At 41.0% G+C, this 20,228-nt stretch overlaps 1 protein-coding gene across 5 annotated transcripts in view; it reads right to left on the bottom strand.

Moving 5' to 3' along the window:
* Positions 1 to 20,228, bottom strand: part of LOC122770479 (receptor-type tyrosine-protein phosphatase delta-like) — a 105,665-nt gene that overhangs the window by 9,421 nt on the left and 76,016 nt on the right. For all 5 annotated transcript variants that reach the window (XM_044027355.1, XM_044027353.1, XM_044027352.1 and 2 more), the window contains 3 exons: positions 14,795 to 14,945; positions 3,104 to 3,249; positions 879 to 1,020 (listed from right to left, as the gene is read on the bottom strand). In XM_044027355.1, coding sequence (XP_043883290.1) covers positions 879 to 1,020; positions 3,104 to 3,249; positions 14,795 to 14,879 — 373 coding nt within the window. In that variant the 5' untranslated portion in view covers positions 14,880 to 14,945. The remainder of the gene's footprint in view (positions 1 to 878; positions 1,021 to 3,103; positions 3,250 to 14,794; positions 14,946 to 20,228) is intronic.

Raw genomic sequence — 20,228 nt, 5'->3', positions numbered from 1 at the left:
GAATGTATGAGGAGCTTGCCAATAGTCAAGCTAAAACCCATTTGTAATGTATACATTCATCCTGCCCATTAGGGTGTAGACATTATTATGCTTTTGTAAGTACACAGTATGTGCTTACTGTAGCAGAGGTGACTGCTCTATGACAGCAAGGGAAGCTCTGCTTCCTCCAAAATGTCATTAAATAAATTTACATTTCATGACTAACAGCGACTTAAAGCGTGATCAACTAAATGAATAGTCCGTTCGGAATCAGCTGTTCATCACAGATCGTCTGACGCCATTTTCTTCTCGTACATTCCCACATCGACACGGTGCATTAAAACCAGAGGAAGCTCAGCTGCTCAGTGTTATCACTGTGAGATGTGGTGAGCGGGAGACACTGGTGCTGATTGGATTCATGTGGCAAAAACTTCACTTCCAGGGAAGCTCGGCTTCTCTGGAAGTCAATGGAGCAGTGGGTGGAATATATGTACAAATAGCTTCCCCTGTTTTAAAGACCAGCAACTGAGTTATAATGAAGAATTATCAATGCATAGGCCTAAAGTAAATCATACTGTATAATAAATGACTACGTGATATTTGAAGTTAATATAATATATGGTAACATCTATTATGATGTACAGTATGACTTGAGTCATTATCTATTCATACATTCATTGCAATAAATAAACAAAGAATGCTTCACAGGTGCAGTTATAGTTCATGATTTATACAGCATATGCACTTAAAAATGCCCTTACATCTACTTTTGTAAATAATTAATTAATCATGTATGTATACCTCCTAAAATGAAGGGCATTGAAATAATAGTTTTTATTTCATGTTGTTAACAGTGATTACAGAACTGTGTTGGACAGCCTGTGTGAGTCTGTACTAACCTCGAAGAACCGTTAGTTTTGTGGAAGCGGTGATCTCTCCGGCAGAGTTGGAGGCGTGACATTCGTAAACAGCCTCATCTCTGGGGGTCCTCAGTGGCTGGATCCTCAGGACAGAGCCGGACCCGTCGTCAAACTCGATTACCTGTTAGATGGAGAAATGTCCATTTATCATACTCTTTATTTCCACTGTCTAGTTTTTGTTTCAGTTTTCAGATAAAAGCAGGAGCAGAGCAAAACTGAGCTTAAAGGAAAGTTACCAAGAAACCAGAAAAACTACTACGGTATTAACACCTTAATCAGGAAAAATCTTAATTCATGTCGTAATAGAGGTTATGTGTAATAAGGTGTTAATATGTACTTAATAATTACTAATAAAGGGCTAGTGTGCTATTTATGCATGTTAGTGAGCACCTAGTTAATAGTGAATATGTGTTCTAAATGTGTTCCCTAATCTAAAGTGTTACCACAACTTCATATGTGCTTGCTTTGTGCATAAAAAAACTGCCGGCTAAAACCTTTGCCACACCAGCTTTATAAAAGTAATATGTCAATGGTACAGACTCTTTCTTCTTTGGTCAAAGCTTCAACCTCTAAATCTGTGAAATATTGTATTGTGGTTTATGTACTGTATACAGGCTGCAGGCTTGATTTCAGCTGAAGCGCTGAACCCTTGCTGGTATTTATTTTATATTCAACAGTGTTTGTAGCTCAGTGATCAACAGTTCATTTTAGAGACAAAAAAGTTTTTGAAGTTTTTAATTCAATAAGGGAAGCTGAGGGGACAACCCCTCACAAACGTGAGAGCTCTAGTCTGGTTTAATCCTTAGCCACAGGGCATTCTTGTATCAACAGTCCAGGATCAATCACTACACCCATTAAAATAGATTTACAGCGGCACTGCACCAGCTGCCCTCGAATTAGGAAGGGAATTGGTAAGAATACAAATATCTGGTGCTCTTTTCAGACTAAGGATATGTAGTAAATTCACATCTTTCAACATTATTGGATTGCATATATTAAATGCTCCCGCACACGTTTAATTCATGCATGCAGTGCATCTGGTTTCTGAGTTCCGAGAAGGTTCCTGCTGACTGAAATCCAATAAAAACAAATCCCACAGTAACTCCTGATGGACAGGACAGCAAAAAGAAAAATACAGTGCGTAGGCTAGATTAAAAAATAAAATATCTCCCCGAGTGATTTAATCACAAACAGGAAGACAGCAAGATGAACTTAAACCTGGGAGGAAACTTGACTTATTAAAGTAGAAAAGCACCCTGAGCTCAGGGTGACACGGAAATGGGTGGAAGAGAGTCTGGTTCAACATCTCCATCTAGGAGTGAGTTGTGAAGTGAGGTGGAGAAATAAATCAAAGGTTAGAGCCTGCAGGAAACTAATAAGGCTGATCATATAAGAATCTCATATACTGTAGCCCACAGCATCATCTGACATATGAAGGAGTCGAGGTAGATAGCGTTTCACAATGTTGTATAACCTTTGGAGTACAAATCAAGAAATGCAGGTAGTTGATGTTCTTGTAATTCCAGTAAAAAGGGCTATTGTGTGTTGTACAAAAATCAAAGCACATCCCCTTCATTATTGAGTTAAAAGTCAACTTTCATTGCAATAATGATCTGGGGCAATAAATCCCTCCTCGCAGCGAACACGCCGATTTGTCATCAAAGGAAAAGCAGTGGCGTAACTAACAGCCTTAATGACTGCCCTGTTTCATTTAAAGCATCTGTGAGATCTCAAAGATCTTTTCAGTTTGGTGTAATTGGCACCGTCACGTGGAACTAATAAACTCACAACATCAAGTCTGATGGACTCTGTGTAGACTGATAAATCAAGACAGTATACAAGAATAAAATGTCATCCATCACCTCGCATCTTCTTGATTCACTTATGAGTCCATAAAATGCCATGCATTGTAAATGTCAGCAAGTATTTACAAGTGAGGGTAATTGACAAGGCAATGCTTTGCTTTCCTGCTTGATCAATTGCTTTTATTTTTGTTTTCTTTGGCGTTTGATGAGCAGAAAATAAAGTATAGAAATCTCTCCTCCGTCCGATATTAAGCAACCCACAATTACAAATGCGTGACTACCATGACAACTGCTAGTCCTGTTCTGATGACTCTGAACCACCCATCCTCATATCACTTTATGACATTTTCTGGGCAGAAAATCCGTGCTATAACAAGGTGTCCTAACTCGGTATCATACCTCAAATCTCTGGTTGCTGACTTTTTTGCCTTTTTTGTTCCAGACGATCTTGGGCTGAGGATCCCCTGTGGCCTGACACACAAACGAAGCCACTCCCCCCTGGACTCCTGTTTGGTCCTCTGGGGTTCGTGTGAATCTTGGGGGTGCTGTGTGGAGAGACGCAAGTTAAGTCAAGTTAAAACGGTATTTGTACAACAACAAAAGCAGTTTGTGTGTGTGTGTGTGTGTGTGTGTGTGAGAGAGAGAGCGAACACATGTGGATGCAATCCAGAAAATTACAGCACATCACTGTCAGTTATTAATTATGACATACATGTGCACATGTATATAATGCAATGGATTATTGTGCTTTTCTGGAGTAAATGCACTTAAACCACCGAATACCTCTTTATCTACAGCAATAATCTGGTCTTTATGCAACTGCAACACATATGTTTAAAAACTACTTTATAACTGAAAAAAAGGACGAAAAAGAGAATGCCAGATGTGTGTGTGTGTGTGTGCATACTGATATTAATGTCATTGTGAGGACCAAACATAATTTATGAAGCAAAGGAAGCAAGGACATTTTGGCCGGTGCTCTTTCAACTTTAAGAGCCTTTTCAGGGTACAGACTTGAGCTTAGGGTTTCACTTAGGTTCAAGTTAAGGTTCGGCATTTAGATGTAATGAGTAAGGGGTTAGGAAAGGCAATAAGTATTCTTGCTAAGGATGTTGTCCAAGAACTTGTGTGCGTGCTAACTCACTGTTGAAATCCAAATTAAAGCAGAACACAACATTGATTTTGTATGTTTTTGTATGCAAGTCTGCATGTATGTCTACGTCTGTACGTCAGACCGCACTTGTGGGCGGCTTTGTGTCTGGATGTATCGTTTTTCTGCCTGTATGTGTACATGTCCACCACGTTGTCCCCTTTGTCCCCAAAGAAGATTAATATTTCCATACTATAAAGGATTTATAAAGACTTACTCCTGACATGACTACTTAAACCCCTCACTCCATGGATGCCAACAATATCATAGGCACAGCGTTCTTTGGATTGTGACATCATGACATCAGGAAGATTCGGCACGTCAGTCGCGGCACGTCACAGCCAGCTCGCCTAATGGCATTCCAGCCAAACCAGAAAATCCCTACTTAAGGGCTTACTGCCATCTGCCCTGACAAAGGGAGAGAAATTGCTTTTTGCTGTTAAAATGGAGGGAGACAGAGAGGGAGAAAACGCAAAGCTGTTGAGAGAAGGAGAGGAAAAAGAGAGCGTGAGGAAAGAGTGGGGAGAGCAGAAGAACAGAAGAGTGACGGAGATAAAGAGAACGAACGAGAGAGGAGAGACAGATGGAGAGCTGAGTGGGTGAGGGAGAAATAAAACATGAACAAAAGAAGAAATGGGAGCTAGGAAGATGAGCAGGAAGTGTGTGTGTGAGAGGGAGAGAGAGAGAGCGACACGGAGACTGAGCCAGATGTACTGGCAAACATAGTCAGAGAGCCCCAAGCTGCCCAGTCCCCTCTACACCTCACTGGCATATGGCCACATCTACCTCCATGACTGAACACAACAGAGTGTGTGCCATGCCTGTGAGAGACAGTGTGTGTGTGTTTACCATTTCACACCTGCATAAGCAAAAATGAACACGATATGTATAAGAGAATGTACTTTATGTACCCAGTATAGCAGGCCCGGCACCAGCAATAAATGACTCAGGGGGGCAAATGGAGTGCAGAGAGGGGGCGGTGCCAAGAAGAAAAAAAAAAGACGCACAGCAGTGCGCAACTAGGGACCTATAGGCTACATTTCACAAACATATAAGCCCACACACCTAAACTAGTAAACCACTATAACCTACACTCTCACCACTCTAAAACAATGAAAAATCCTACCTTAATACAGTTGAATTACTCAGTTTGGGGTAAAGTGATCATTGATCTTTGATAAAGGGGGCGGGGACTTCGTCAGGAGGGGGCGACGCCCCCCTTTTGCCCCCTCCCGACGCTGGGCCGTCAGTATAGGTCAGTGTTGAAACGATTTGTCAATTTAATGATTAGTCAGATAACTGATTAATCATTTCAATCATTTATCAAGCACTGGCATTTCTTTTGGGAAGTAAATATGATTGGACTGTGGTTACAGGGCTGCAACTAACAATTGTTTTCAATCATCCCTTAAAATGTTAATCAAGTGATGCTGTCCAAACAATGTTGTGAAAAATGACACCAAAACCTCACCTTCAAATGTCATGTTTTTCATACTCAGTTTACTGCTACTGAGGATTACACTTATATATATATGTGTGTGTGTGTGAATAATGACAAAGCAATTAAGCAAAAATTGTCAGATTAATAAAAATAATGATCATGGTTTAAGACTAATGTGTGAATTATTGCATGCAGTAGGCGACAGTATGCTGTTATATTGTGCATGTGTGGGATGCATGGGCGAGGGAGCAAATGTTTGTATGCCCATCTGAGCGAGAGAGCGATAGAGAGAGAGAGAGAGAGCGAGTGAGAGCGATAGAGAGAGATAGGAAAAATAGAAGAGAATGAGGAGTGGGAGAATCACTTTCTTAATCCTTTTGCTAATCTCTCCCCCACAAACAAATGAAAAGTGTAAAGCCAGCAGAGCCGTACTAAAAGGCATGGGAGATCTTTCAATTGCTTTTTTTTTTTTCTTCTCTTTATCTCTCTAGTCCTGATCTCTCTCTGTCTCTTTGAATATCTGCTGTTAAATGTCTTAAGGTTCTCACTTTCTCGAAATTTAGCCCTTTATCTCTCTGCCCCACTCTTAGTTCTTTACCACTGAAACACCCCCCCCCCATCCACAGCTTCTCTCCGTGCTCTCTCTTTCATCCTCCTCCTTGTTACTCTTTCTCCATCTTCTCCCTCCATCTCTTGGGTGTTATATAAGTCTTCCTGTCACATTGACTGACTTAATGAGGGGGCTCCGCATTTCTCCCAACTCACAATTTCTCCTTTATTTCTCTCCTCCCCACTCTTATGGCTGTCATCCTCCTCCTTTTCTCTCTTTTTTCTCCCCCCAAAAAAAAAAAAAATATCCTGCTCTTCTGCTCTCCCCTTAGTCTTCATTGCTCCCTCTCTGTTTCCTAACTGTCTTTTTTCAAGATCATCAGGGTCTGTTCGCTGAGCTGCTTGGTAGAATTAAACACTGACGTATGGGCTGGGGTGGAGAGTGAAGAGTAGAGAGTGGGGTTCATGCTCAGGAGGGCAACTGAATATTTATTGTTGTCTGAATGGAGAAGATGGGTGCCTGCACATGTATTATTTCATGGAAATAAAATAAAAAATGATGAGGGATTTGGATAAGTCTCAGGACAACTTGGGCTTAGCGGAGAGCACTGCAGCAGTCAAGCGCTCCTGCAGCCTCTTCTTCCTTAATTTGACCCAAGAAGGAAGAGAATGGGGAAATACTAAGTGGGCACACGGAGAGCGATTTAGATGGAATTAGACGCCGCAATCTTCTCCCTGATGTGTGTGTGTGTGTATGTGTGTGGTGTATGGAAGGTGGCCTACATAAAGGTCGCCCATACAGTGAGCTCTGATCTCCACAGCAGATGGCAGGGATTACAAAGTCAGCTCCCCTCTTTGGATCCCTTTTGAGTCCCGGCTGAAGACCTGCCATAAACTTTGAAAGATTGTTTCTCTGTCTTTTTGGCAGTTAAATTTAAATTTAAAAAATATTTTTTTATATATTTTTTTAAAACTCTCCTTACATGATACAACTTATGAGGAGGTTTGTTTGATTAGCACTTTGAAAAGACAAATAGTGAGAGTGAATGAAGCTAAAGACACTGTGTACGAGACGGCAGGGGCACATTGTAGCAGGCAGATGCTGTCTTGACCTCAAGGGAAAAACTAAGCGAGAGACTGAGTTTGTAAATTGCTATGGCACAAACCATCAGGGATTATGCATTACTAGAAATTATTTTACGATTGGGAAATTGTATCAAACAAACAACCTGAACAGAATTTATATTTCTAAAAATATAAATATAAAATAAAATCTAACATGAGAAAGAGGAGCTTTTATAAGGCAACGGCAATAGTTCTTTCCACATGAAGCAGACGTGGAAGATCAGACATTAATGGCAGATGATCGTTTCTGTTTCTGTGTGTGTGTGTGTGTGTTTGAGCTGAATGCCTGGTTATTTCTGTTCAGAGGTTGAATAGTGGTTCACCCCTGAGAGAAGGAAGGGGATAGATGGTCATTGAATTTCCTGATCAGATCGATATCAGGCGCATCCCCTTCAAACATGTTCATGATCCTGGGTTTGTGTGGACATATAGTATGTTAGTGTGCATGAATAGCTTTCTGGAGTGTATGTGTCAGTGAAGTTTGGATCAGATCTGACAAGGCTGCTCCGGATGTTGGTACAACTTGCCAAGCATCTGTGCCTGCACCTCACATTTCCCTCCAAGTCTGTGTATGTGCGCTCCTGTTGTTAGGCATGTAATGACTAATTTACAGACATTGCCAAGAAAGAATCCAGCTGCATGGTGTTTTATGTAGTAGTGGGTGGTTAGCTGATGACTCTCCAAATGAGAACTGAGTCAGGCTTGTCAGACAAATTGAAGAATGAGGCCAATATCAGGGCCCGAGCCAAGGCCATCCTTAAGACTCGGTGGGCAGCTGGCCAGAGACATTACTTAAAACACATTAACATCAAAACGACACATTCAGAGCAAATTATCAGCTGCTTGCTTCCCTGCTTGAAATGAAATTGGACGACTAGGGCCAATAAACAGAAAGACAGCTGCAGTCCATCTGAAGTAAATAAGTGATAATTGGAAAACATTTGGCAAAACTGAAAATTAAACCAGAAGCCACCATTAAGTGCAATAACCTTTGATGAAGGAGTAATTCACGTTCACAAAGTTTTAGAGTCAGTCTGAAGTTTATATACCTCCCCATGTGGAGGATAAAGCTGCAGACGATGAATGAATGAAAGAATGAACGATCATCCTTGCATGTTTTTTTTTTGCTGGACAACTTCCAGTTGACGCTTCCAAGCAGCACTTTAACAATATCATGCTTACACTAATGCAGTGGCGTAGGATAAAAAGCACTTTTACTGCCTGTAGTAATGCACGTCCAATTAGTATGCCACTTAGCCACCAGAGCTGCCCCGGGGTCTGACAAATGAGTTAATCAGGGTTAATTTGTTAGGAACACAATGGGAAGATTTAATCAAATGGGGTTCTTCTTTTGTACACAGGTCATTAGAAGAAACACATGGGCTGCCCACTGGGGTACACAACTTTACTGGGTCAGTGCTGGCTTCCCATGAGGATGAACAGAGGGTTTGCTCAGTGCTGGTCGCAGCACATTACTCATAGACGGGTGGTCAGCTATGCTAGAGCTAACTAATTCTATCCAGCCCCTCTTTACAGACGGGTCACACCTGCTAATCCAACCCAATCCTGGTCCTCGGGGACCCCTGGCCTGCATGTTTTAGATGTTGCCCTCTTCCAACACACGTGATTCAAATGGTCAGCTGAACATCGGGCTCTGCAAAAGCCAGATAATTACCCATTCATTTGAATCAGGTGTGCTGGAGCGGGGAAACATCTAAGACATGCAGGGCCAGGGGTCCCCGAGGACCAGGATTGGGAAACACTGTGCTAATCTAAGAATGCTAAGCTCACGTCGGTCAGATCCTGTTACTCATGGCCGGATGCACAGCTATGTTAGAATTAGTCTTCGGCTACTTGATATTTTCTTTCTCATCAACATGGAGTTTCCTCCATGAAGCCTAATCTGACCCACTCAAGGACTGATGTTAAAGGATAACGATGGAAAATGTATTAAGGGAGTCACTGTGTTGCAATCAGAGTACGGCACATGTGGACTTAATGCCCTCAAAGACGGTCCTCGCAGAAAACAGTTCATAAATAACCTGAGAAAGGGTGATTGGCAGTTCAATTTTGCACGGATATGACTTATGAAAATGTTTACGATGTGTCCCATTTGTGTCTACAGAGAAATATTAGCAGCAGAGTTGATGGACAGAGGTTGTCAAGCGTTTCAATTACCGTATTTTTAACGTTCAACGCCATAGTCGAGATAAGTATGAGCTGGCACATTATCTCTGGAGCCAAAATTTTATACAATGCAATAAATTATTCCACGAAATTGACCAGGGATTGTTTAGAAAGTGATGATAATTAGTTCACTTTTTAGGTAAATCCAAGGACAATATCAGCATTATTAGTGTTACGCTAATCTCTTCTTCCCCCATACTCAACACTGTTCTGCAGTGTCATAGCAGGTTTTATTTGTGCTGATGGTCCCAGAAAAACACGCCATCCATTACAGTTTTAAAATATAGACTCAATTGCTTCATTCTTTTTACTCATTTTGTTTCTTATGATCATTCTGTGAATCTTTTTCAACTTTTATTTTCGTTTACACCTCTTTTAACAGTTTCTGAATCGTTGTAATGCTCTGCCTCTGTGTTGGCTTTATAGATAAAATTGCCTTGCCTTATGAATAAACACTGAATAAATAAAGAAACACCATCTAACTATGTTGACCCTCCCAGTGTCTTGAGGGAAGAGACTGAGCCATTCATCAGAAGAAAAAACCTCCTAAATTAAATTGTTATTATTATTATTATTATTATTATTATTATTATTATTAATAAATATATATTATATATTAATATTGTTATGTGATGATGTTGTCTGGCCTTATACCCTGGTATAGCAGGAAAAGTCACTTTCTTTCTTAATACAATGTGCACAACCACCTAGTTGTAATTGATAGGTCTGCTCTGCACATTTGTCAGGAGAAACACAGAACACATTTATTTTTACACTGCTTCATTTGTAATTCATCAATGAATGCATTGCTATGCTAAGTGCTGTCCATCAATGCTGTATTTCTATTGAACTCTATGAAAATATTTCAGAACAAATACAATCATCGACAGGGAAACACAATAAATGCTGAAATGATCTCGACTAGTATGACCAGTGCAACACTGGAAGGCATTGCATGGACATTTGATCACCACTATCCCTTCAGCAGAGGAAATTACAGCACCTCTATCACAAATGGCCAAGAGCACAATGCTGTCATTCTGACATTTCATACTGTGGTTATGGGCAAAAGGATGAGGCAATGCCAATCATTCACAGAGCAGAAAGATAATCCATCCAAGAAAACAAATGTTTAATTCTGTTTCACACTTTTAACTCATCCCCGGGCCAGAAACCTTTGACCTTTGTGACCCCGCCTCTTGATCTCATTCCGATACTTATCGCAATCTAATCTCATCACATGTAACCGCTACAGAATCTTGCATATACAGTATATGCACATAAATCAGACCATAAACAAGCCTATTTACATTGGCAAACGGTGCATATGCAACTAAACACACATCCTTACTCAAACGCCTGAAATCACTTGTACAGTACAGGTTATTACATGTATTCTAGACGGTTTATCTTCTTATATCTAAGAATATGGGCCTGTCACTGGCTACACATTAACACTTCTAAAAACTTGAATTAAAAAGGAAATGATTGAAGTTATAATTACTTTACACAATATGAATATACAAATCCAACAACAAAGAATGAAAAACACGTCTGATTTAATACTTTATATGTTCTTCATTTCAAAACCAAATGTGTGCAAATGAAGAAATGCTTTAAGCAACATAAAAAAAACCCTGAACTCAACACAAAAGGAAGAGCTAAATGGAATGCTCCTAAGACACTGACATTTGCTGCTTTGCTCAAGGGCTCCTAAAGAAAGCAAAGGTATTGTGCTGTCATTGTCTGAGATGATCCCAATCCCCTTTCCAATTGCAGTTTGCCTGAAGGCCGCACGAGTGCTGGCACTTCAGCTGAAAGTTGACGGGTCAATCAGTCAACACATAAGCAAGTCCTGTGCTGCCACTGTACATGGGCCTAATGTGTCACGTATGAAAATGTCACATTTCTAGTGAAGAGAGTGACTGGTTGACTCGACATTCGAGTGCTATTTATTTTCCTTACATCAAACCCTTTAGGTAAATGCACTGCTTTTACAACCCATGAACGATGTGACACAAGCCGAGGGTAAAGGGTTTCACATTACCAACACTCACTCTAAGCAGAACTCTAAACCGCTCCTGCTTGGTTTGAAACTGAACAGTCTGCTGACTAAAGCAAAAGCCCGCGACTCAGCAAAGCCTCTGTGGTAGGAGCTGTGTCGTTACACGGAGAAGAAGTTGTATTTCAGCTGGAATTATCATCGATACCTCGACGCTGCTGCTATAAGGATGACAGCTTGTTGTTTTGGGAGCAAATGACAGTCGGCAGATAAGAACCCTGTCGTTGTATTGTGTCCTGTCGCCTTAAATGACACGCGCAGAGATGCAGTCTCTCGTGCGGGGGAATCTCACTGCGTACATGGAGCAGTGGCCTAGTTTGTGAGAGGATCAGGGCATTACTCTTAATCCACCAGATATCATATGCGCGCGTGCGCACACAAAGTCGAACGGAGAAAACTGAGAAACAAAAATGGTGGCGAGAGAGAAAGGGGGACGGAGAAATTTGACAAACAGGCATTCGCACAAGCACAGCTCTGTGCACTGCTGGTATTGTGCACCAGAGGTTGTGTGCAGAATGTGCACATGTGGTGGAAGGATTCCAAAAATGCACACGGAACACTGTTCTGTCTGATTGTATTTAATACCCTCAGTCCACTAGTTTTTGTGTGTGGGTGTGACTTGAGCAAAAAAAGGGTTTCGAAAGTTCACTGCACTGACACAGAGGAATAAACTACAATGTGGCCTCTATTTTGTAGAATGAGCACTGCAAAAACTGATTTTCAAGAAAGTAAAATAATATATATATATGTATATATATATAATATATAATAGCACTACAAAAAGAAATCTGTAACTTTGTCTTAATCAGATGTTATAGAGTGCTTTAAGCCTTAATTACCAGAAACAAGCTAAAACAATGGTTTGCATAAAATCTCAGCTTGACTCTTTTTACATAAACAATTCTGACAGTGTATTTTTACTCATTTCTCCATAACTTTGAGCAAAGATGAGCGCAACTAAAAGTGAGTGCCTTTAACATTTCACAACACAGGGATGTCAGTGTCCCAGCAGCCTTGTTTTTGAATTCTTAACATTAATCAAATCTCACAGTCCCCACTGTTGATTTGAACAGAGGCACTCAATGTCATACACAAAAAGATAAAAAGAGAAAATAACACACTTTCAAGCTCCGCGTCCCTCTTTCTCAACAGATTATATGGATGTGTCAAGAAGAGGCAGAGAGCGAGCAAGAAAAAAGGAAAGAAAGACAAATATAGACAGAGGAGACATACTAGGAATCCCTTACACCCTCATCGCACAGTGCTACCCCCTCTAACCCTCATAGAGGAAGTTTAGGAGCATCATTGTGTTGATGGATGACTGGGTCACTGCTGGTCGACCCTGGAACTTACAAGGAGGACAAGGCCAGGAGATCGAAAGGAATACAAGAGTGGCTTGTGGCTGTGTGTGTGCTTTTACTCGGCTCTGTGTAACTGTGCGCTATTAAAACACTGCGAGTCTCTGTGTGTGGGAGCCAATGTTTTTCTGCGAGTGTGATATATGGGGTTGTGATGATATGTGTGTACGTTCTCCTTTCCACCAAATAAATCATACCGTAACGTCCGTTTGTTTGCATTAAGTCTTCTCTCGTTGTAAAAGGTAGCAGTGTTACTAAGATATTTATTGAAAGTTTTGGAAACTTTTTGTCGCTCCTCTGTGGCCATCGTCTGCATTATCAGTTTATTAACTCCTGTTTTGCCTTTATCTAATTATGTTTATACTAATAGTAAATCACTGTCATGTCCAATGTGAGAGGATGAGGAAGTCGTGCTGCTCAGATGGTGTTGTTGAAGCTGAGGAAAATCCACAGAGTGGAACCTTTTTTTGTGTGTTTCCATTAGGAATAGAACCAAAATATCCAGCCCCAACTGCTCCATTTTTAGGGGTACCAAAGTAATGGTATGGTACGGTACGGGTGGAACTAGAACCATGACAGTCAGCTGATTGGGCGACAGGAAAGAGTCACTGCCTGGCAATCAGTGTTTCTTCTCTTTTCATACAAACTTTGACGTCTTGTTGAAACAAAAAACCGAGCTGCTGACGCTGCCATCGGGCACAGAACACACGCGGGCTACTGAGTAAAGGTACTGTACTTTATCATACTGAACTGGACCATGATGGAAACGTGTACCTTTAACCTTTAACCTTTAATCTGCATGGTGGACGTCAGACTTAATTTTTACCTTCCCTCTCTGCCTCCTCCATTATTCTCCTCAAAGCGTTTTATCAACACTGTTGTGGGATGCAAATCTTCATTGCTTGTCATCAACCTGGTCAATGATCCAGTCATGGAGGGCCACGACCTTCTCTTATACAATAAGACACAGATGCTAAAATGTCTTTACCAGCACATGAGAGCACCAGTAATAGCTTATTCTGACATAAATATGTATTCAGCTCAGCTCAGTTTTTTTTTTTTACACAAACAATGATCATATAGTTGAGAAAGTTGTGTATATTCAGCTATTCCAAATGTGTAGATAAGACATTATCTTGGTGTATGTGTGCATAAACAGCACTATGCAGAAGTCTTAGACACTTTTTTTTAGCAGTGTTTTGATGATAAAACATTTTTATTTTCTGTTCTCGATCTGTTATCAATATACAAGCAGAAAAAAACAGAAAATACTGTAGGTCCAGTGGAAAAAAAGTAATGAAAAACAACTTTCAGAACAAAATGGCTGCTACGGTCTGTATTTAGTGTAACCTCACTTGGCACGCCACACATCTCCAACGTTTGGGGAGACTGTCTTGAAGTTTCCTGCAATCTTCTGGTTTTTTAACCAGGCTTCTTTCAGCACTTCCCAGACCTTCTCTAGATTGAGGCTGTCTCTACACTACATTAAGGTCAGGTCTGGACTCTGTGGAGACCAGTCCATGACTGTCAGTGTTTCATCAGCTGTTTTTCCTCTCCGAATATGATTTCACTGCATTAGCAGTGTGTGTATGGTATCGTTGTCCTACTGAAAAATAAAACCGTTTTGCTCAGTCCTTTATAAACCCACATATGCACCTAGATAAGGTCTTATCTACACACTTTGGAACAGCTGGATAGTGCAGTTAAATAATACACACAACAAAATTCAGCAATATAAACAACTTTCTCAAGACGACTAAAAAACAACTGAGCTGATATCTGAATGAACTCATGGAAAAATACATAAGATGGGCTTACATGTATATGTGCATACACACGTGTGTGTGTGTGTGTGTGTGTGTACTCGAGCATGCACACACACGCTCACATTAGACAAAATCACACAGGCAGAGGAGGAAATTATCAGATTTGCCATATGTAGTCTGTATATCCATGCCAAATACTGGGTTGGACAAAAACAGCTGGCCATGTGTCAAAGCTGCTATCCAACACACATGTAGATGTGATATCACAGAGTGAGTGTAGAAGGAAATCACATCAATCCTGTTCTATTTCTAGAAACAGTGGCCAATAGGTAGAAAAATATGACAAAAAAAAAACAAAAAAAACACACAACTATAATAGCAATCTACTTATGCATGTACACATCTGTGTGTGTTAGTATTTGTATTTAGTTTCCCAGTGTAAAAGGACTCACAGTCAGCATCAGCGAGGAAGAGGAAGCTGAGGAGAAGCAGGCCTGGACAGGCAGAGTGCATCATGGGATATGTCGACACATGCATGCTGTATCCACTGTGAGCCTCACAGCCTCACTGCACAACAGGGTGACAGAAACAGGCCTTCACAACCTGGGAAGAGAGAGAGGACAAGAAACAGGGAAAAAGCAGATATTAATATCCCTTCGTAGTCCAAACGAAGTGCATTTCAGATATAAATAAATGTGAACATACAGTGAAAATACACTGTATGTAAACTATACACACACACACACACACACACACACACTCCAAGTGTGAGCTCCCTCTAGGCCTTCCACTCCAGTTATGCAGATGCCTCTTTGCGTCTTCGCACTTCATTAGCACCATACACTCATTGCCCGGGGTGTGTTGTGTGTGCCACGAAGAAGCTCATGAATTTCAACTTACTGCAAACATTTAGCAAACAAGTATCCGTCGGCTTCTAAAGTTCACATTAATGTCCCAGGTAAACGACTGCCTCAGTTTCTCTGCTTTAGTTTTTAATCCGATGCACGACATAAAGAACAGGCCACAACACTGTACACATGATGTCAGACTGATGAAAAAGGAATGAATGGCTGTAAGACGGCAGTGTGGTTTGGGGGGCTGCTGTATGATCTGGAGATTATCTGCTGGCTCTGTTGCACACAGTGTTGGATCAACATACAGCTCAGTGTCCCTATCCTTTCATCCTCAGCTCACTTCCTTCCCTTAACTCTCTCTGCCTTTCCCTTGGGCCCTTTCTTACGCTTACGCTGCCCTCGTTGTCACTTACACGCGCCGATTATTGAAGGCTTGGTTTAGCGGCTTTTCGTTTCCTAAATAATCTTCAATCTTCAAATTGATACCTTCTCCTTCTTTCACTATCACTTGGATTTTTGTTTGCTCTTTCTCCTCAGTCGCTCGGTCAGACAGATCTATATCGCTCTCTTCCATCTGCAGCGTCTGATGTCAATATCTGGCATCAGGCGACATGGACGTCGGTCTGCGAGTGTCAGAAATCTCTCCACACATGGCAGATCACTGCTGCTGTCCAGAAACTGACAGTGCTGAGGACACACTGAAAGTGAGTGAAGACAGGAGACGTGTCAATGAGTGTGTAGCACAGAATGTGCACACATATAGCGTAGCTTATGCATAGTACATTGATGTCGCTGTGGTAAATGTTCATACTAATGTTGACTGCCTCTGCCTGTGCAGAATAGCTCGCACTTGTGCGTGCGTGCGTGCCGCTCTGTGTACGTGCACGGGTTTGTAGCCGTTCCAAAACTGAACTGGAGTCATCAGTAGTGGCAGCAGCAGTCTTAATCCTCTCCACTCCTGAACAAGCCATCTGATTAAAAAAAGACAAAGGAGGTGGGGGGGGGGAGACTGCCAGAACCCAGAGCTCTTTGCATCCTTGCAGTCAAGGCAGAAAACAACTAAACCCACAATGGATTTTCCACTTGGTTTCGTCTGAAACAATTGCTTTGGGATAACCTAGATCCCTCCCTGCACAAATTAAGTATTCCGAGATGTGATTTACACTACTACGGTGGTGTAAAGGGAATTTGGCAATACAGGATGAACAATACAGCTGTAGTTTTCTTTTGGTGTTAGTTATTCAGGGGTTAATGTAGCTCTTATTTTGACTTCAGCGTGTTCATTTCCACTTCTTTTTTTTAAATACATCCTTGCCCTAATTTTAGTGAACACTTCGAACATGACAGCATCCCAACACACTGCCCTATGCTGTATATATATATATATATATATATATATATGTTCACTCCAAATAAACACCTATATATATATATATATATATATATATATATATATAGGCGAAATAATTATCGCCTAGGGGTAATTCTTTCTCTGCATTTAACCTATCCTCTACTAGGAACCTTCCTAGAAGGAGCAGTGGTCAGCCACACTGAGGTTGGTCACCTTGCTCAGGGGTACCTAGCCCTTTTACCTGGTGGGATCTCGAACTGGCAACCCTCCGGTTACAAGCCAAGTTCCCTTTCCACTTGGCCATGGGCAGCCACATAAATGTTACTACCATTAAGCAGCACGAAGTAGGATTTGCTCTTGGATTCCCCCCACAGTTGGTAAACGCCCATAACATGTGCATTTGTTGACAAGTCAACAAAACCTGTGAACTGTGAAGCAGGACAAACAACCATGTCTTCAGACCAGGTACAGTAGCCTATGATGATTTTGTTTTATCTTTCAATATACTGTATGAGAAACAAAAAGAAACCCCAGAAAGGAAAACATGACAAAAGGACGATAGTGCGTTACCTGATATAACCTATTGCTCACTTTATGCACATTGAATCACTATATTTACGAGTGAGACGTAGGAGAAGACTAGATGAATTCAACAACACAGCGTGACCCTCAACCATCTATGGTTTTTGTGCTGCCTCTGCCAATGAATAGTTCCGCCTGTGTGACTCTATGCAGGCTATGCAGACCTTTGAAGGAGGTGCCATTCACCTTATAATAAGTTGATGTACCATCACAAATAATCTAGGAGACATTGTGTGGCTTTAAATGGACTCATGTGCATCGGGTCAAAGGCAGGTTTACTGATACAGTCGGGGCAATCTGCTTTGTTGTGTCTGTGTGCACGCACTTGCTTGTGTGTGGCCACTAATTACTTGGCCTGATTCAATGTCACTGGAAAAGCGTGCATTATTTAGTATCTCACTTCACAGCATGTCATGTTAATTAAAGAACTAAGATAACGGGGAGAGAGACAAAGGAAGAGAGGGGGGGTCTGGGTATAAGGCAGGGAGGGTGTGGAGGGAGGCGGAATGAAAGCAGTGAGGTAAATACAAAACAAAGAAGAGAAAAAGATTACCTGAGCTGAACACACGCACACGCACACACGCACACGCAACTGTGGACCGAACAAAAAGACTTCCTTGTGCCTGACCTTCTGGTGCTGCTGTGGCTCAGAGGCAGCTTAAAGCCGTTCATTTGCATCACTTGCATTCGTCCCTATCGCTCAATTATACACTGTCTGTCTGGGCCTGCAGCAATCAGTCACACTTATTTGAGGAACAGTTTCCGACTGAACAAAGACTGATTCAAACAGCCACAGACCGGTGATGTTTTTCACGGGAGCACGGAGAGAGACCGAGGACAAACTGAGACAGAGAACTGGGTTAAAGAAGAACACCGAATAGAACGTTACTTTAATCACGGCAACATACGGTTGGCGCTCGGAATGTGTTGATACATGAAGTCACACTATTTTATTTTTAATGAATAGGAAATTGAGAAAAAGTTTTATCCATAGTGTCATGAAGGAAATAAATCCATATTAATCAATGTAATAAGCTGCATTAACTGGTGGTTTATTGAATCAAAAGCTTTTATTTGCTTTGTTGGGCTAAAAGATGACTGGCTGCCGCAGAGCTAAAGAGTTGACAAGTTATAAGACGAGAGAGCAGGGGGGGAAAACAAACAAACAAAAAAGATCTAAAATTGGAAAGAGAAGAAAAAAGAAAAAATAGTGGGTGGTTGATGAGAGAAAGAAAGAGTAGACTACAAAGTGAAGGCGTAGTATTGCTGTAAGAGACACAGAAAATTGAGACAAATATAGAAGACGGATCCTAAACTGCATAGCTGAAGGCAAACCGTCCCTCAGAAAAGAACACAGAGTTTTCTAATTTGATTTGATATTCCCACAGCTGATTCACCAAATGCAATTAGAGATTCAAATTAACTTATTCTTTTTGCCCTGCTGAAACTGTGGCAGACTTACAGAAAAGCCAAATTCAAAGTTGTTGCATCATATGGTACAAAAACAGGATAAGCTGAGTGGGGAAACAAGGTTTGTGTTCTGCTTTTTCCATTAAAGTTTATCAAATGTCTGTTTCTTGTTCCACAATGGTTAAGTAGACCACATTGAAAGGTTAAGGGTTTTCTTGACCTCACTTGTTTGGTTTGGTAATAAATAATCACTGCTCTCCACCAGACAAAAGATGACAGACACATGGACATAATGAAAAACACAATCTTTTATCATAGAAAACTCATTTCAATTAAAGGCCACTTTATTAGGTACACATGAAAGTGGCAGGAGCGGCACATGGTGGTGTCTTCTGTTGCTGTCGCTCATCTGCTTCAAGGTTCAATGTGTTCTGCAAACCTTAGTTGTAACAATGAATCGTTTGAGTCACTGTTAATTCTGCCTTTTGTAATAAACGGAACCAGTCTGGTTATTCTCCTTCAAATGTTGGCATCAACAAGGCATTTTTTCCCAAGAAACCTGCCGCACATCATTCATTCTCTGTAAATCCAAGAGGTGGTTTTGCATCAACAGATCAGAAGTTTTCTCGATTGCCATATTCACAGTCACTTGAATATTTGCGTTAACAAGCAGTTTAACAGGTGTATTCTGGTGAATCGATGTTAAATCTTGACATAAATGGCCAGTAAAGCCTTATAAGCAAGCTGTAGCAACACATTGAACAGTGATGATCATTAAATCTATATATTTTAAAACTATATTTGTGTATATTTTTTTATTTTAGCTAAAATCAAAAAGAAAATGTATATTGTGTACTGTACTGTATCACCACAAACGACACATGGCTTGATGTTGGTTTGATGGCTGCTGAACACACACACACACACACACACTGATGATTATTACCAGCAGTCTATCATCTCTTCTGCTACACATTTCAAACAGACTGGTGAAGTCACCCCGCAGCATTTTTGCAAGAGAAATGTTGATCTTTACACAACTCAGCATCTGCCGCGACGACATCTGATGACATCATGCTGTCACAGAGATTTGAAATGCCTCTGCATAGACTGACCCAGCAACTAATCTGGAACAGCAGCTGTTTAACATCCGATTTTGGTTTCCACAGTGCTTCCGTACGTTATGTGCTGTATATCTGTCTTGTTCAGACTGCATCTGCGACACTTGGAGCTGCGCGGTGCAGGAAGAGAAGCAGCTGTTATTGGCACATGCAGGCCTGAAGTCAAGCAGCTGTTGTGGAATTGCTTGATTTGCTTTACTTTCTGTTTGGACGAGCGCACATTTTCAATATCAGACAGTCATGAGAAGTCGTTCGACAATGGTTTGAATGTGGTGGAAATTCAGTTATATTTCAAGGTTATGCACTACAAATTAAAATATAAAAATAGTAGACCATGAAATGTTGCAGCCTGTGCTAAAGGCAAAACACTTCCTCCACATCGATATATCAGAAGGGAAGACTTGATACTTAAACTACAGCTGACCTTGAGACGTCGATGTGGATTTGACTGCTGTGGGGCTAAGATAAACAAACCAACAAAAAAACTTTTGACTCCCCAGGTTACCCTATGATTCCAAATAAAGGCCATGAACAAGGCTGTGCACTCGACTTGATTCACTCACTCATT

This window comes from Solea senegalensis, linkage group LG6 (assembly GCF_019176455.1).
Source record: "Solea senegalensis isolate Sse05_10M linkage group LG6, IFAPA_SoseM_1, whole genome shotgun sequence".
Classification (NCBI taxonomy): domain Eukaryota; kingdom Metazoa; phylum Chordata; class Actinopteri; order Pleuronectiformes; family Soleidae; genus Solea; species Solea senegalensis.
The sequence above is the reverse complement of the archived record's forward strand: the minus strand, read 5'-3'. Positions and strand labels throughout refer to the sequence as shown.